Source organism: Parasteatoda tepidariorum, chromosome 5, assembly GCF_043381705.1.
Source record: "Parasteatoda tepidariorum isolate YZ-2023 chromosome 5, CAS_Ptep_4.0, whole genome shotgun sequence".
In the NCBI taxonomy this organism is placed as follows: domain Eukaryota; kingdom Metazoa; phylum Arthropoda; class Arachnida; order Araneae; family Theridiidae; genus Parasteatoda; species Parasteatoda tepidariorum.
Window position 1 is genome coordinate 56,451,550 of NC_092208.1, and position 15,703 is coordinate 56,467,252.

Consider the following 15,703-nt stretch of genomic DNA (forward strand, 5'->3'; position numbering starts at 1 on the left):
ATGTAGTCAGAAATTATCAAAAAGTTCCTAAGAAGAAAGTGGAAATTTTATAAATTTTTTGTCGAAGAAAAGCAAAATAGAAGATATTTGAATGAGTTAAATCTTCTACCTAAGCTTAAGTTGCAATAATTAGTTTTAATGTATTCATAAGCATTGAATCTGCTTTCAAAAAAATAGTTCCTACTATTTTTGTAATTCTGATGTTTTTTTTACAAATTTGTTGTTAGTTGTTGTTTATCAGCTTTTTGACAAGAAAGCAGTTTGCTATTTTGTAGACACTTTCCTAAGTTCGGTAGCATCAAAGTTGGTCCATTTAATATAGGATAAAAAACTAAAGTGTGCGAAAACAAAATAAATAAATAAGTAAAGAATTAAAATAAGTAAAGAATTAAAATAAGTAAAAAAATAAAGGAAAGAAACGGAACACCCTGAATAACTTTTGATTTAATGATCGGATCTTGGCTTTCTGGGACTCAATCTTAATAGTTCGAGGGGATGACATCAGATATGCTAGCTAGTTAGCTCAAGCGATATTTTTACGTTACGAAATCTGACACAAAACGTAATTTCTCTCAATTAATATACTGAATTTTAAAATTACCGCTCTATTATTTTGGAACTATTCGATCAATTTCGCTCAAATCTGATCTTTTGTCATGCAAAATTTCTTTCTTTAAAATGGTGTAAGAAATTGTATTCCTTAGAATTCAAATTTTTTTAGTTATTATTAAATAAAATAATAAAAATAATAAATATTTACTATTTATCATTTTTATTATTTGTCTGTGGATGTGTAAGTTATTTTTTGTCTGTGGATGTTTTTGGTATAAACAAATTCTCCAATTCTGTGCAAACATTTGTAAATTTGTTTAAAAAGTTCTCGAGACATGGTTAACTGTGCAAAAAGTTAAATTAACATCAAGGGGTTCAAAGTTTTCCTTACTAAACTATTAGGACCATATTTCTCAGATTGCGTCTATCTCCCCTATTTTGGGTAGAGAAAATCAAATCTGTTAAAAAAAAAGTATGTTTATTAAGAGAAGGTACGTTTTTGTATCTGATTTCATAACTTAAAGCATCAGTTAATTAATTAGAACAGTTAATTAATTAGCATCAGTTAATTAATTAGATCCGATGACAACAGAGGAAACGTTATTCAGGAAAGGTAATCAGTTCCTTTTTGTGTGTGAACTGTACTTTTAAATCCCCTTCAATTACGGAGTAAAATCAGGATTTTTTAATTCAACTTCATGCAAAAAAATATGATAGATTAAATTTAAGTAATGTTTTAACTGTCACCAATTTATAAATAAAATTAATTTCAAATTAGAGAAAGAAATTGTGACTTACCAAATTGAATTTCTATTATATGTCTATGCCTGTGATAAAACTTCATGCAAACATAACCATTTTTACTGGAAAAGAAGGAAAAACAAATTTAATTTATAGAAATAATGGGTTTGGGGCAATATACTGAAAAACCACACTTTTTCCAAAGGTGAAATCAGTACGTTTCTAAAATTTCCACTAAATGGAAGCTCAATAGATAGAAACATCTCATCACCCACCTGGAATTCGTAGAATTTACGCGTTTTATTTTCTTTTTTAACAGTTTCCTGCACTGAGAATAAAACAGTAGTCGGTACTGCCCGAAAAATGTAAAATTTACAGTGTTTCTGGCTCTATGCGAACACCAAAGGGATCGGTAATTTTTATTAAGGAGCTATAGTAATGATTGTGGTAAAATTAGCAATAATATAAGGTTTTATAATATGTGATAATATTTGGTAAATGTGGTAAAAATTTAGAAATGTTATCTTGTACTTTAGAGAATGGCATAAAAACCATTTATTCGGTTAAATTCCTTTTTGTATTTTTTTGACTTTCTGTGTGGTAATAAGAACTATAATTTGCAAACCTGATTTACTGGCAAATTAAAAATTATAAAATGAACGGTTTAAATTCTGTATAATTAGGTTTTATTGACCAGAATCATAGTTTCTTTGAACCAAAACTGTCATTAACATACAGAACGGCGATTTTATCAGAATCTTCTTTTCTCCGTGTGAATTTTTGAGAAATGTGGTTTATGATTATATTTCATATTATTTTATAACCGTCGTTAATCAACCAATTTGATTCTAAGTTTACGACTACCAATGTTCAACTCTGCAGCATTGTAATTTTGAATCCAACCCGGAAGACGAGGGAGCTCCTGGGTCAAATCTTTGGTGAAATTCGCCTTGGTGGAAGACTTCTTGATGGAACGAACCCGCATTTGCATTACATAAATAGAAATATCACAGAACCTCCCACGGTTAGCCTGACACCTAGAGGACTCTAACCCCTGATCCGTCTACCACTGAGGATATTTTACGTCAGCAGTATGGTCGATGCGAGTCGGGTGCGGAATTCCCTTCGACAAGCCATCACTGGGAATTGATCCCGGTCACCTCAGAGGCATCTGCTCTGTCCCCTAAGCCAGCATGGCTCTTATCATTCAGTATATTACCCCAAGTGCTTCAAGAAAGATTACTAGTGGAGAAACAAATTCTATAGAAAGATAATTGGCATACTCACCATCCAGACATGCTGTACGTGATGAATGTGCTAGTATTTGGCGTTGAAGAAACTTCATCAATACATAAAAATTTTGTATCTGTATGATCGTGCAGTCGTGATAGCTTGAATGATGTATTTTTATGGCTGAATGTATAGATTTTCTTCCCGTCTAATGTGTGCCATTTATGAGAGGAAGCAACCCATGATGGAAATTGACAACTGGCTGTTGGATGTTTGCCTGAAATGTTTTCAAACAATATTAAAAATTAATTTAATATTATGGGCAGAATATCAAAAATTAGAAAAAATAAACTTTAGAGCAATCAAAATAAGTATATCATAAATGATAGAAATAATCGAAGTATGTAAATTATACTTCGTAGTTAAGAAAAGATCATTCCGTTGTAGGATTTAAGTAACCATTCGCAACTGCATATGAGTTCCGTTCTATTTTATTATCAAATTATACAAAATTTACTGGACTCTTCAAAAGAAAGTATTTTATTCTTAGAAAGAAAGTACCAATTAAATGAAGAACATTGTTTGATTGTGGTAAATTTTACTCTCATGAATTAGACACGAGCAAAAGTGTCAGGTCAAATGATACTGAAAACAACTACTCTTTATCTGGATAAAATGACCAACTAAACACGCTTTTTTCCGATTCGGATAAANCGGAGCTCGGTCACCCGCTGGTCTGGATAAAATGACCAACTAAACACGCTTTTTTCCGATTCGGATAAAAGAAACCAAGAGGAAAGAGATAATAAAAATGAAATTTTAATTATTTTCGCTTTAATAACTGTATTGGTGCAGATTTTTCAGTTGTATTCATGATTTTGTAGTGTAGTTCAGTTCTAATTTATTTATTACTTACTTCTTTTTTCAATCCCTTCGAAGAATACGCATTCAGCTAGCAAACGTATAATTTAAAATATTTTTTTTTAAATGAACGATGTAGATAATAAGATCGATTTCTTATGTAAATATTTTGAAATTGCTACAATGAATATTCTATCAGAAATTTTGAACTATTTTAAACTAATGTAATATTTGTTTTTGCTAATCTCAAAATATAAATAACGGGAAATATAATTTTATAATTTAAGTTACATTTTTCTTAAATTTAACTTGAAATATTTTTTTATCTCCTTAAGTGCAGTTTTATGAATGATGAAATTCAAACAAATATGTATTTATTACTTCTGAGTAATCTAAGTGTACGAGATCCTTCCCATGGCGAAACTAAACCATCACAGGTAGCGTCTGCAGATTGAGACATTTGAATTCCTTTCTCTGGCAAATAATCAAAAACCTAAATAAAACAATATAATATAATATAATATAATATAATATAATATAATATAATATAATATAATATAATATAATATAATATAATATAATATAATATAATATAATATAATATAATATAATATAATATAATATAATATAATATAATATAATATAATATAATATAATATAATATAATATAATATAATATAATATAATATAATATAATATAATATAATATAATATAATATAATATAATATAATATAATATAATATAATATAATATAATATAATATAATATAATNGTTGTTTATTGTTGTATCACAACAATAAACCATCAATACAGTCATCAGTAGCATTCACCTAAACTATATATAATACTATAAATATTACTCTTAATAATTTAATTATAATTATTAGAAATTTTAATGAGTAAAAAACAATAGAAGCATAATAATAGAAATTCATTATTCAAAACTTTGGTTAAGTTTAAAAAATCGTAACTTAATAATGAAATTATATTATTGAAATTTTTGACTATGCATGTATCAATCAAAGCCTAGAAAGTTGTTTGATGTTATTTTTCATAATATGTACATACATAATTCGAACGTAATAAAATAGCTTTATGCTTAAATAATTTGACTTAATGCATAAAAAATAAATATTTTTTTAGCACTTGATTAAATATGAATAATATCAGTAAGAAAAATGTATAAATGTCAAAAAAATAAAAAATAAAAAACTTACAAAACATCTGTATGTATTATCATCAGTGAAAGGTAGATTTAAATGTTTTTCATTTGACATTTTCCCCACTAAATAATGCGCAGAGCCTTCTTTCCATACAGCAAGGCAGCTAAGTTCTTCAACTAAAATGAAAATCAATCATTACTATATATACTAAACAGACAAGCTAACAAATAATTAAACATTTCTACAATTTTGTGCTAATTCTAATGTAGTGAATATGAAATGAACAATATCCAGAAAGTCAATTTTGGTGGTTTTAAAAATGTGTACAATGTTTTATTAGGGTTAACAGCTAATAAATAAATATTAATATATTCATCAGTAAATCAGCAATACTTAACCAGTTCAAAAATCCGTAAAAAAATTTTCTCGCTTTCTTATGGAGAATTGTAGAGTTACTGATTTTATAAAAAATCACTTACGCAGGAATGTGTTGTAAGCCGTGATAAAGGATTCAATAAAAAGCATTACATTTTATTGGCAAATAATATAAAACTTTTTTCATTTATTACTAAGTATTGTAAATGTTTTTTTTTTCAATAATAGCAGTTACTTGTTTACAGATGAATTAATTTAGTTTCATGAATGTTTTGTCGAATAGAGGTTCGAATAATACACGAAAAAAAACCTTGCGAAAACTACTCACAAATGAATGAACTGGCATTTAAAAAGAAAATTGGCCCTAATAGAAATAATGTAATAGAATAACATATATCAATAATATTATCCTTAATAAATTATTTATTTTAGTAATTTAGGAGCATTTTTTTTCTTCTTAAATGTATGAAAATAAATTATGTTGAAAACAGAGAAATATAAGCAAGGGAAATTGTGTATAAAATGCACAAACAAATTTGTTAGATACTTCAACAGAATTAAATTTTACATTTCATTTCGATTTTTTTCAGCATATGATTTTAAACATGTTATAAATTGACGAAAATTCAGCAGTTATAAAAGTAACCTGCTTAATTCAAAAAAAAATTCAATGAGTAAATTTTTTTATAGCTCGTGAAGTTAAAATGAGATTAAAAAATATTTTTTCAAAATTAAATTCTGTAAAAATAATTAGACTGATCCGTCTAAAATTTTGCAATCACCTTTTATTCAAAGCTCCTGCTGATTAATTTTATTAGAACTGTTCATGTTTCTCCCCAGAAAGTTCAAAAATTAATGAAACGTATTATTTCTTCCGCGCTTTCCTTTCATTTATTTTAATATAAAATATTATTTGAAATTTACACAAGGTTTAATTAAAACAAAAAGTATGTTCTTGATAAAGAAACAGAAGTGAACAAAAAAACATCTAGTTAAAATTGCAAGAATAAAAAAAAAACTCTTGAACAGTAAATTAATTCCTCTTATATTTTTAAATGTATAGGTTTTAGAATTTGAAAAGCTAATATGGTAAAAAACAGTTTTTCACTGTAAATATATTTAAATGCGATGAAGTTTTTGAGGAAATTATATGCGCATTGAAAAAATTTCTTATGCAATCAAATACTGCTCAACCGCATTTTCTTTAAACACGTCAAAATATTTAAGAAGTAAATTAATTTCATAAAATTTTTTCACTGTATTTCAAGAGGGAAATGCATAATTTGAATAAATTAAAAAAGTATTTCTGCTTGAATTTTTTTTTAAAAAATATGCATAAAGACGATTAAGTTATTTGCCTACTTGAAATTTTAATAATATTTGCACATATTTTACTTAACATTTATTTTTAAATCAGTTTATAGAGCCAAATGAGTACTTCTTTCGAATTTTATAGAACAGTACAATGGAGCGCAATACGTTTCTTTTTTAAATTTTTTTCAGTTTGATGTCTTGTCTAGACATATTAATGTTTATAACATTTATACTAATATAGATTAAATTACAATAAATGTAGATAACTGTGTAAATAATGTAATTAATGAAATGTTATAAATTAATATAATTAACTAACTAAAACATATGTGGTAGACAGCTAATTAGTATACTATATGTTAATTAAAAATCAAAAGAAGAGAGAATTTAAAAACCCTCATGGAAAAAAGCAGCTTTGATTTATTAAACAGTCAGCTTTCGCGTGGAAGTTTACTTACTTTTAGCTAGATAAAGATGAGTTATGTTATACTTTAAGTATTTCTTTAAAAAAGCATTAAAATTTACGAGTTTCATTAAACGTATAAAAATCATTTCGATAAGCATGTATTTTTTTACAAAAATGCATGCATATTTACTATTAATCACTATTATATCACCATCCTCATTTAAGTTCTGGAAAGATATTTAAGAACATGAATGAATTAAACTATAGTTAAAGTATATTAAGTAAAAGTAATAAAGTAAGGTAAGGTAAAAAAAATATATAAATGCATTAAGTATAAAAGAACTTCACTCGCTTTAGCTTAAAATTTTAAAACCGTGGATGAACAACAAAAAAATAGAATTATAATAATTATATAGTGAATAAGGTATAATACAGTAATAAAGAATACAGTATAGTATAGAAGCAAGCGCATTTTTTTAACCAAAAATTTGTTTTTTTAAATTTCAATCTGCATTAAAATAAAATATTTTGCGAGAGTTTCTCATACCAGGAAGATGTACCTTTCATTTAGATTAAGGTAATGGTAAACAGTGCTAAGTACGAGAAATTGACAAAAAATGAGGCCAAAGTTAAGCTTTTCTTCCAAAAATGGAATTTCTCAATAAGTATTTTGCTCCTTCGTATAATTCTAATAAAATATTGGAATTCTTTATCAAAAAAGTGACTGCCATATTTCTATAATAGATTTATGGGTCTGCAAGCAAAAACTGACAAAATCGATTACAATAAAAAAATAACCTCTATAAATCATTGATTTAAGTACATGGTATAGGAACAAAAGAATTTGCCACAAGGTGTAAAAGTCTCTTAGCATTTATGCAAAAGCGAGTAAAACTGCTTCCTTAATCAAAGGGCATGCCAAATCTTAATTGCAATATAAATATCGTAATAAATATTTAGTATGCCCTATATTACTATTATTTTCTCATATATTATTCTTATTCCATTAAGATGTTCACTACTGTTGGTTCAAATTTAATATTAATATTAGATAACAGTACTTGGCTGGTACTTTACTTACGTTGCACTAGTGCTGCACATTGGGCTATTCGCAACGGTATAGGAAACATTCCTGAGGATGATCCGATAACATGTCCACACAATTTTGATCCTCTGCTGAGGGGGTGGTAACCCCTCTTTGGTAACCCGACGGTGATTTTCAGTTAAGATAAGATAAGCTAAAACAAGCCATCACAATTTTGTGAGGTCACTTCTTCAGTTTAGGCATAGAAAAAAGGGAAGGAAATTTGTACCCACGGTTCTGCTTAACGACTGACCATAGGATGTTAAATTTTATGCAGATTTTACAAACACGTATATTGCATGTACTCGGTGGGCCTCGGAGTCGAAGATTGAACTCTGGCTCCTCCGGACCAAAATCCAATCCTCCAACCACTGGGCTACCTCTGACCTACTATTAACAAAGTACTACTTGTACAAGCAGCAAGTTCTATTAACCAAGTACTACTTGATTAGTAGAACTTGGTTACAATGACAAATATCATTTATTGTGCAGATATTTCCTAGTTAACGAAAAATCTAATTCACGCAAAATTGCTCTTCGGACATAGATTTCTTTTTGTGAAAAAAAAATTAATATCTACTAATTATCCTGAAAGTAAATGCTTTTCTTTTTATTTGCTCGAAACTAAGAAAATGAATCAATTTACCAGAACTTTCTGTTCCCAGGACGTCAGCGCAGGCTTGGAATCGGAAAAGTAGACGAGAATCGTCTGTACAAGAGTCAATTGTTGACATAGGATAAAGACATTCACCATGGCCTCTACTGTAGGTAAATGTATAAGGACCCTTTAGTTGGCAAGATACAGGTTTGGCATCCACTATTAGAAACAAATTAATGTTAGTAACTTTATTTATATAATTAAGTTTGTATATTAAGTTTGTATATTAAGTTTATTAATTTCTGGGAACATTTATTGGAGTATACTTTTGCTTTTCAGTAATTTAAAATTTACAATCTTTTAAAATGTAATTAAAATATGTGTATTAAGATAAATACAAAATAATATTTAATTTTTTTAACTAGGATAAAGCTATAGATCAAAAGAATTGAAGCATGGATTTATACAGGCATGTACAGAGAGCAAGAAAATAAACGGACAGCTCTGGCCAATTTAAACGTTTTTCGACTATCATAAAAAATAGTAAATATATACGAAAGTTCATGTATTTCGTGGAATTATCTTTGGATAAATGACTTTTATAATTATATGCAAAAATTTATAAATTCAATTAAAATGTTTTCTAGAAGTGTTGAAAAGCGCAAAAAGTAAAATTAACAGTAAGGGGTTCAAACTTCAGACCATTCTCCTGACCAAACTATTCGGACCATATTTCCCAGACTGAGGCTACAGGTCAACATTTTGAGAGTCAGAAATCTGAATGCGACGAAAAAAAAGATATGTTTATTCAGAGAGAGTACGATTTTCAACTTATTTCGTAACTTGAAATGTCGTCTACACTTATCATTTAGAATATTTGAGATCATTCCCTCAAACCAGTAGGATTGGGCCCTTTTAGATCCGATAATTAGATCAAAAGTTATTTAAGGTGGTCCGTTTGCTATTATTATTTTTTAGTACACTATATTTGAAATATTCAATACACCAAGTTTTAAATTTAGATGAATTCTGGTTGAAAATAAATGCCCTGAGAATATAGATAAGTTGAGCTTAAATTTCTTATTAGGAAAAAGGCGATAAATAAATCTGAACAAAGAAGATAGTAACGTTTGGGTGATAGGTAAATAAGTAAGCTTGTTTAATGTAGAAGAACTACGTATGAATGCGTACACTTAATTTTAACCACCCTTAAATATCTCATTTGTCAACAGTTCCAGTTAATACAGGCTTGCTTATTCTCTCAGTAGACTTTACAAAATGTTGATAGGTTGTTCATTGTATTGTAATACTTTTCTTGGCACGGATATGGATGCCTGATGACTCTTTTCATGTCATCCCTCAAATTTTTAATTTGATTGTGATCTAGAAAGTGGGCAAGACATTTTAAAAATGTAATTCTTCCATCATGTTTCTCAAACTAATTCTGTACAATTCCTGTATCATTGAAATACTCAATAACCTGTTGAAAATATCATTAGGGTATACCATTAGCATACGAAGATGTACTTGGTTAAAAACTTTAATTAGTTTTGACGTCACGCAAATATTAAGGTCCTATACAATGTTAGTATTACAATAACTCGTTATCTTCAGCACTATGGAAGCAATAGCTCTTTTCTGCACAAAAAAAGGATGATCTGGTGGACTTTTAAAGTAGCCACTCAAAATATAAAGTGATGTTTATAGTTGTGCTCATCTTAAAAACTTACTAAGTGTTTTTATCATCGGCTTTTTTAATAAACACATTGTCATAATAAATCATTAAAATTTTTAAGTGAATAAAATCAAATAATTTCTCCAAAAAGAAATCAAAATTGTTTGAATTCAATAGAATAATCTTTAGTTAGTAATTATTAGTTTTAATGTTTTATTGTTTTATTCAAGCTTTCTTGCTTGTGGAAAAAAGTTTCAATTCCTTTCGGTTAAGAAGGTAAGATGGTTTGTAAAGTAACCCCTAGAGTATAAATGATTATCTGGTTCAACTTAACAATTTTCTAAGTGTTTCTATCATCTGCTTTCGTTCATAAACACACTAACATAATCAATTGTTAAAATTTTAAAATGAATGGAGAGAAATACTTTCCACAAAAAGTAATCAAAATCGCTTCAATTCAATCAAATAATCTTTAACGGCTAATCTATTTTCGATGATCCTAATGAATCTTGTCTTTCATGGCATCAACATCATCAACACGCACTCCTGATATAATAAAAAGTGAAGTATGAAAGCATTGAACGGAATCTCATGTAGCCAACTTTGTATCTTTTCCAACTTCCGTGAATGCCAGCTGCCACCAATCGCTCGTTCCTCGATCATTAGCGAACGAAACTAATTATTCCTTATCATTCTAAGTTTTTTACTATTCTCCACAAATCACTTTTCAAGACGTATAGAGCTGCTTTTTTTGTTGCTTTTTTTAATTAATAACTTTTGTGTAAGTTTTTATCATTCATTTGAGTTTTAAGGCAATAATTAAAACATATGCATAAAGGGATGCTTTCTTTAAACGTGTTGCCTCGTCTTATGCCTTATGGTATAAGCCATGGTTTCATATTTCCCAATATGAAATGGCGCATTCTATCACATGCACTCAGTGAATTAACTGATATGTTTCATGATATAAGTACCAGTATATTACTAATGTATACTATTAATAATGATTTTTATGGTATGGTGCATTTCAACTGTATGAAGATGCTGTACTGTTAAGAAATGCATTAATTAATAAAATAGTAATCCATCAATTTCCTTATATGAAGTTATGTTAACATCTAATAGTAAAAATAAACACAAGAACCATTGAAATATAATATTTTGATAATCAACTTTGTTGAAAGAATTCAGCTAAGAATATATATTATTTCGAAAAATAATCGTCAATACAAATTTTACTTGCAAGAAATTTCATCCTAAATTAACACCCATGTGTAAAACAACGCATCTGAAAATAACAGTATTATGGTGCTTTTATTTCACATTCACTTCAAAAAATTATTTAAAAAATTATATTACTTTTTGGTATGACGTTTTCTCGTTTCAGTTTTCAATTATTGTGAGTGCCTCAATCTTTTCCAAACTGAAATATAAGATCTCAACATCTTACGTTTCAGTGTTGATCAAATAACCGCACCAAATTTGATGCGGTATTTTCAAGCATAATCTCATCAAATTTGGAACTAAAACTACTAGTTTATCTGATGTAATGTGGCCAGTTACATTATTGCCAACGCAATTCTGACCAACTTAATAATGTATGAATGATTAATAATTACCATAAAGTCAAGTAAAATAACATGAAACCGATAACCATTCCATAATATTTAAAATAAAAGTTTTGCGTGATTAAAATAAAGCGCTTTGATTGCTCGAATGTAGAAATTGTTTTTTTTCAACATAAATCACTCAAACAAAGAATAAAATATGAATATCAACTTACTTCGAAAAAGCGAATAGAGAGGGGCATCCGCGTTGATGGTAGAACAAGCTTGATGGAGGGATTTATAACCATCACAATACGCTACAATAAACAAAAAATAATGATAATATAATTATTCTACATGCTAGACATCTAATAAAACAAAAAAAAATGATTTATAACCATCACAATACGCTGTAATGAACACAACATTAATAATATTTTAAGAAATACTATAGTATCTACTTGCTATATGTCTTATCAAACTAAAAAAGGAACATTAAAATTTGGCAGTTAAAAATATTATTTGAATTATTCGATAAAATTTTCACTCGAATTACTTTAGACTTCTTAGTGATTTAGCTATCCAATTTTAAAATTTACACATTTAAAATTCAAATTCTCACAGATTATTCGACCGATTTCATTCAAGTTTGGCTTTTTGTCATTTAAAATGACTTGTTTCAAAACAATTTAAAGCTAGTGTAACTTACAAATTAAAGTATTTTCGACTGTTATAAAAAAAAATAATAATAAATAGTAAAACAAAATTTATTTTGAGTGAAATTATCTTCGTACTGACAAACTTTATAATCGTCTACAAATATTTTTCGATGTGCTTAAAACGTGATAGGAATTGATGGCAAAAATAGTTTTCAAATTGACTTTTTCTAAGTTTCGTTAGGAAAGAATTTTTAAAGCTTTCGGTTATTTGGATTTTAGCTATAGCAGTTTTCAAGTTATTTTTAGATTCAGGCTCAAATTAATTGTAGATGTTGTTGCTGACCCACACGGTTAGCGGAGCTAAACCAAGTCCATGACTCCAGAGACTCTGAGTAAGTCTGTAACAAAAAGTGGATCTGAAAAGAGGTCCACTTTAGAGATATTTAGGCATTGAAGTATATGTTCAGGAGTAGCTTGTTGGTCGTTACACTTAGTGCAAACAGGGAAAACTCTTGAACCATTACTGAACAACATAGTTCTTAGGTGACCGCTTCGAAATCTTGATATAACCGTCTGATCCCGCCTACTGCACTGAAGGGTCAGGCTGCCACCTGGGCGGTTGCACTGATACCAATGATGAACAGGAGGGGCCACAGGATCACGAAGCCTGTTAAAACGGGAGTGGAGCTCCGAGAAAGTCAGAGATGCCGAAGAATGCAAGGGCAGATCAGTTCCGCTCTTAGCCAAGGAGTCTGCAATCTCATTACCCTCAACATCGACATGAGATGGGATTCATTGCAAGTGTATATTATGGGAGAAAGAAAGGTTCTTCAGCTTGTTTAAAATTAAAACTCCATTACTGTCACCCACCCCATGCCAATCCGAAAGGTGCTGGATTGCACTCCTACTATCGCTCAAAATCCAGATGTCATTTGATCCAGGAAAAAGAAAATTGTAGATAAATTTATTTTGGATTTCGATAATCTTACATATTTTTATTGTTTATGGTGTACATCGTTTAGCAGCTTCATTGTTGTGTCCTTTGTTCCTATTTTTATTTAATTGTCTTTCCTTTTTAAATATTCACCTTTCTTTAGCTTTTATTGCAGAGAGATATATTCTGTGAATTCGAGATATCTAAATGATGTCTCATTGTAAACGAAAAATCAAATATCAGATTGCTTTTTTTTTCTGAAATATTTAGCGTCATTTTCAAGTAGATAAAATCGTTTCTCGAAAAAGAGTATCAAACGTTTTTAGCTTTGATGAAATATATTTATGTATTTACACACTTTTATCTAAATGGGGAATTCGCGTGACATCGATCATTCTAAAGAAAAGACTTCTCTTAAAAAGCTATATATTTTTGTTTTATGATTCATTTTACATACCTGCCATTTTCTAAAACACTTGATGAAAAGTTCATCAATAGAAATTGAAAAACTCAAACTTTCTCGATTAAATAAAATCTTTCATATTTCTAAAAGATAAACTGAATTTTAAAATTGAGTTTTGTTATCATAAAAGTAACCCCACATTAAAGCATTCGGAAAGTAATTTCTTCTTAAAAATTTTTCAGCAGAAATGCTTAGCTAGATAGACCATAGAAACACACCTTACTACATTAAAATTTAAAATATAGTGACTCGTTTAACCATTTTGAATTGTTGACATAATTACTATTGCATTTTTTTTACATCTGGGTGTTGGAGCGTTTAAGGATTCTGTATGGAATTCTTAATTTTTTTTTAGTCTTTAACTATCACTAACACATTGTAAAATTTATATAGATTTAATAAATTTTACTTTGTTTTAGATGTTAATTTTTTCAACACAAGCTATCACCGAAACACAAAAAATACAGATGTTTAAAAAAAGTAAAGTTAGAAGACGAGAAAAATACAATTTCTTTTCTAATTTGAGTGTTTAAAAATACGTGGCATACTTTACTGTTTGTCCAGCATACATAAACCAGCTTGTGTTGTTTAAATATCTTGCTCGCCAAGCAGTAATCAAGCAGTAACCACCACTTCGCTTTTCGGCTTCAATAGCAATAATTCACAAATAACATATGCTTTTTTGTTGCATTTTCTAGCATTACACTTGTAGCATCAGTTGCTTTATTTTTTGCTATTACAAAATGAGAATTCTACCATTAGTTGCTTAAAAAATCTGCTATTCTAGCCTTAGTTTTCTACCACCAGTTGTTTTCAAATTTTGGTGTTACAGCACGATTTTTTCTACCATGTATTTTCTTTAAAATTTTGTTATTATAATGCTGCTTTTCTACTAGCAATTTCTTTAGTTTTTTACTATCTTAATGCTGCATTTATTGCAGCCCAAAAGTTAATTTTGTTTTTTTTTTCTACTGGGAGTCCCATCCGGGGACGCATGATCTCCACCCACAAAGTTCATTTCATTTCATTGATTACAATTATATTAATTAATTAATTATTTAATTAAATTAATAAATAAATGAAATATGTAAATTCATGAAATAAATAAATTAAATAAACAAATTAACAAAAAAATTAAATCAATTAAATAAATAAATTAATTAATTAATTAATTAAATAAATAAATAAATAAATAAATTAATTAAATAAATAAATAGGTTAAATAAATAATTAAATTAAATAAATAAATAATTTAAATAGACAAATTAAATTGATAGATAAATAGATAAAAAGATAAGTATATAAATAGATAATTAATTAAATAAATAAATACATAATATGTTTTAATACATTATTTTCTGTTTAAAGTAACATGAAAATTCTACATTGTTGCATTCATAGCAGTTGTTGCCCTTACTGAGAGAACCGTTTTTCAATCATCGACAAATTTATCAATCAGATTTTCTAATACTATTTCATACTATTTCACGAAAGAATTTAAATAGTTTTGTAATGCCTGGTTTTGCCCGAAAGAGGGAGCTAGGGAAAACTTCACCCATGATCCTCTCGGATTTTTCTGTAGAACGTTTTGTTTACAAGTAGATGTGTATATGTAGTACGAAAATGTTGTTTGATATTTGTTAGTGTTGTGTTTGTATTTTTTATATTAATTAAAATGTTATAAAAATAACATAGAGAGCTAGCCTGGTTTATTATAGTGGCGGCCCACCTATGGGGCCCGAAGTCGTCATTTTTATGCCTTCGGTCAAGAACCGAAAATAGTGATGTAGTGCAAATTTGCATCGCTTTCGTTTTCGTCATGATTCGTTTTCAAAATAGTTTTCGTCGAAATACCAAAGATAGGTAAACGTATACCTAAATCTGTTGCTCTTATGAAGTTCTACAATGTGAATACGTTCAATAAGTTAGGTATTTCCGAATTAGAAATCCGAAGCGGGGATTTCGAAAATAATGATGCAGAATCAAACCTGCAGAAATTAATGCAGAATCAAACCTACAATTATTAAAATATGCAAGTAATGTTAAATATTTAAATTTTGGGCCGGCCGGCCAAACCAAAGCAAAGTAAAAAAAAAAAAA

At 28.3% G+C, this 15,703-nt stretch overlaps 1 protein-coding gene across 1 annotated transcript in view; it reads right to left on the minus strand.

The window, feature by feature from the left end:
* LOC107443142 (uncharacterized) overlaps positions 1 to 15,703 on the minus strand; it is a 222,035-nt gene that overhangs the window by 9,999 nt on the left and 196,333 nt on the right. Inside the window, exons 4-9 of the mRNA XM_016056911.3 lie at positions 11,784 to 11,864; positions 8,374 to 8,544; positions 4,603 to 4,724; positions 3,766 to 3,877; positions 2,581 to 2,800; positions 1,351 to 1,415 (exon numbers count right to left, since the gene is read on the minus strand). Coding sequence (XP_015912397.2) covers positions 1,351 to 1,415; positions 2,581 to 2,800; positions 3,766 to 3,877; positions 4,603 to 4,724; positions 8,374 to 8,544; positions 11,784 to 11,864 — 771 coding nt within the window. The remainder of the gene's footprint in view (positions 1 to 1,350; positions 1,416 to 2,580; positions 2,801 to 3,765; positions 3,878 to 4,602; positions 4,725 to 8,373; positions 8,545 to 11,783; positions 11,865 to 15,703) is intronic.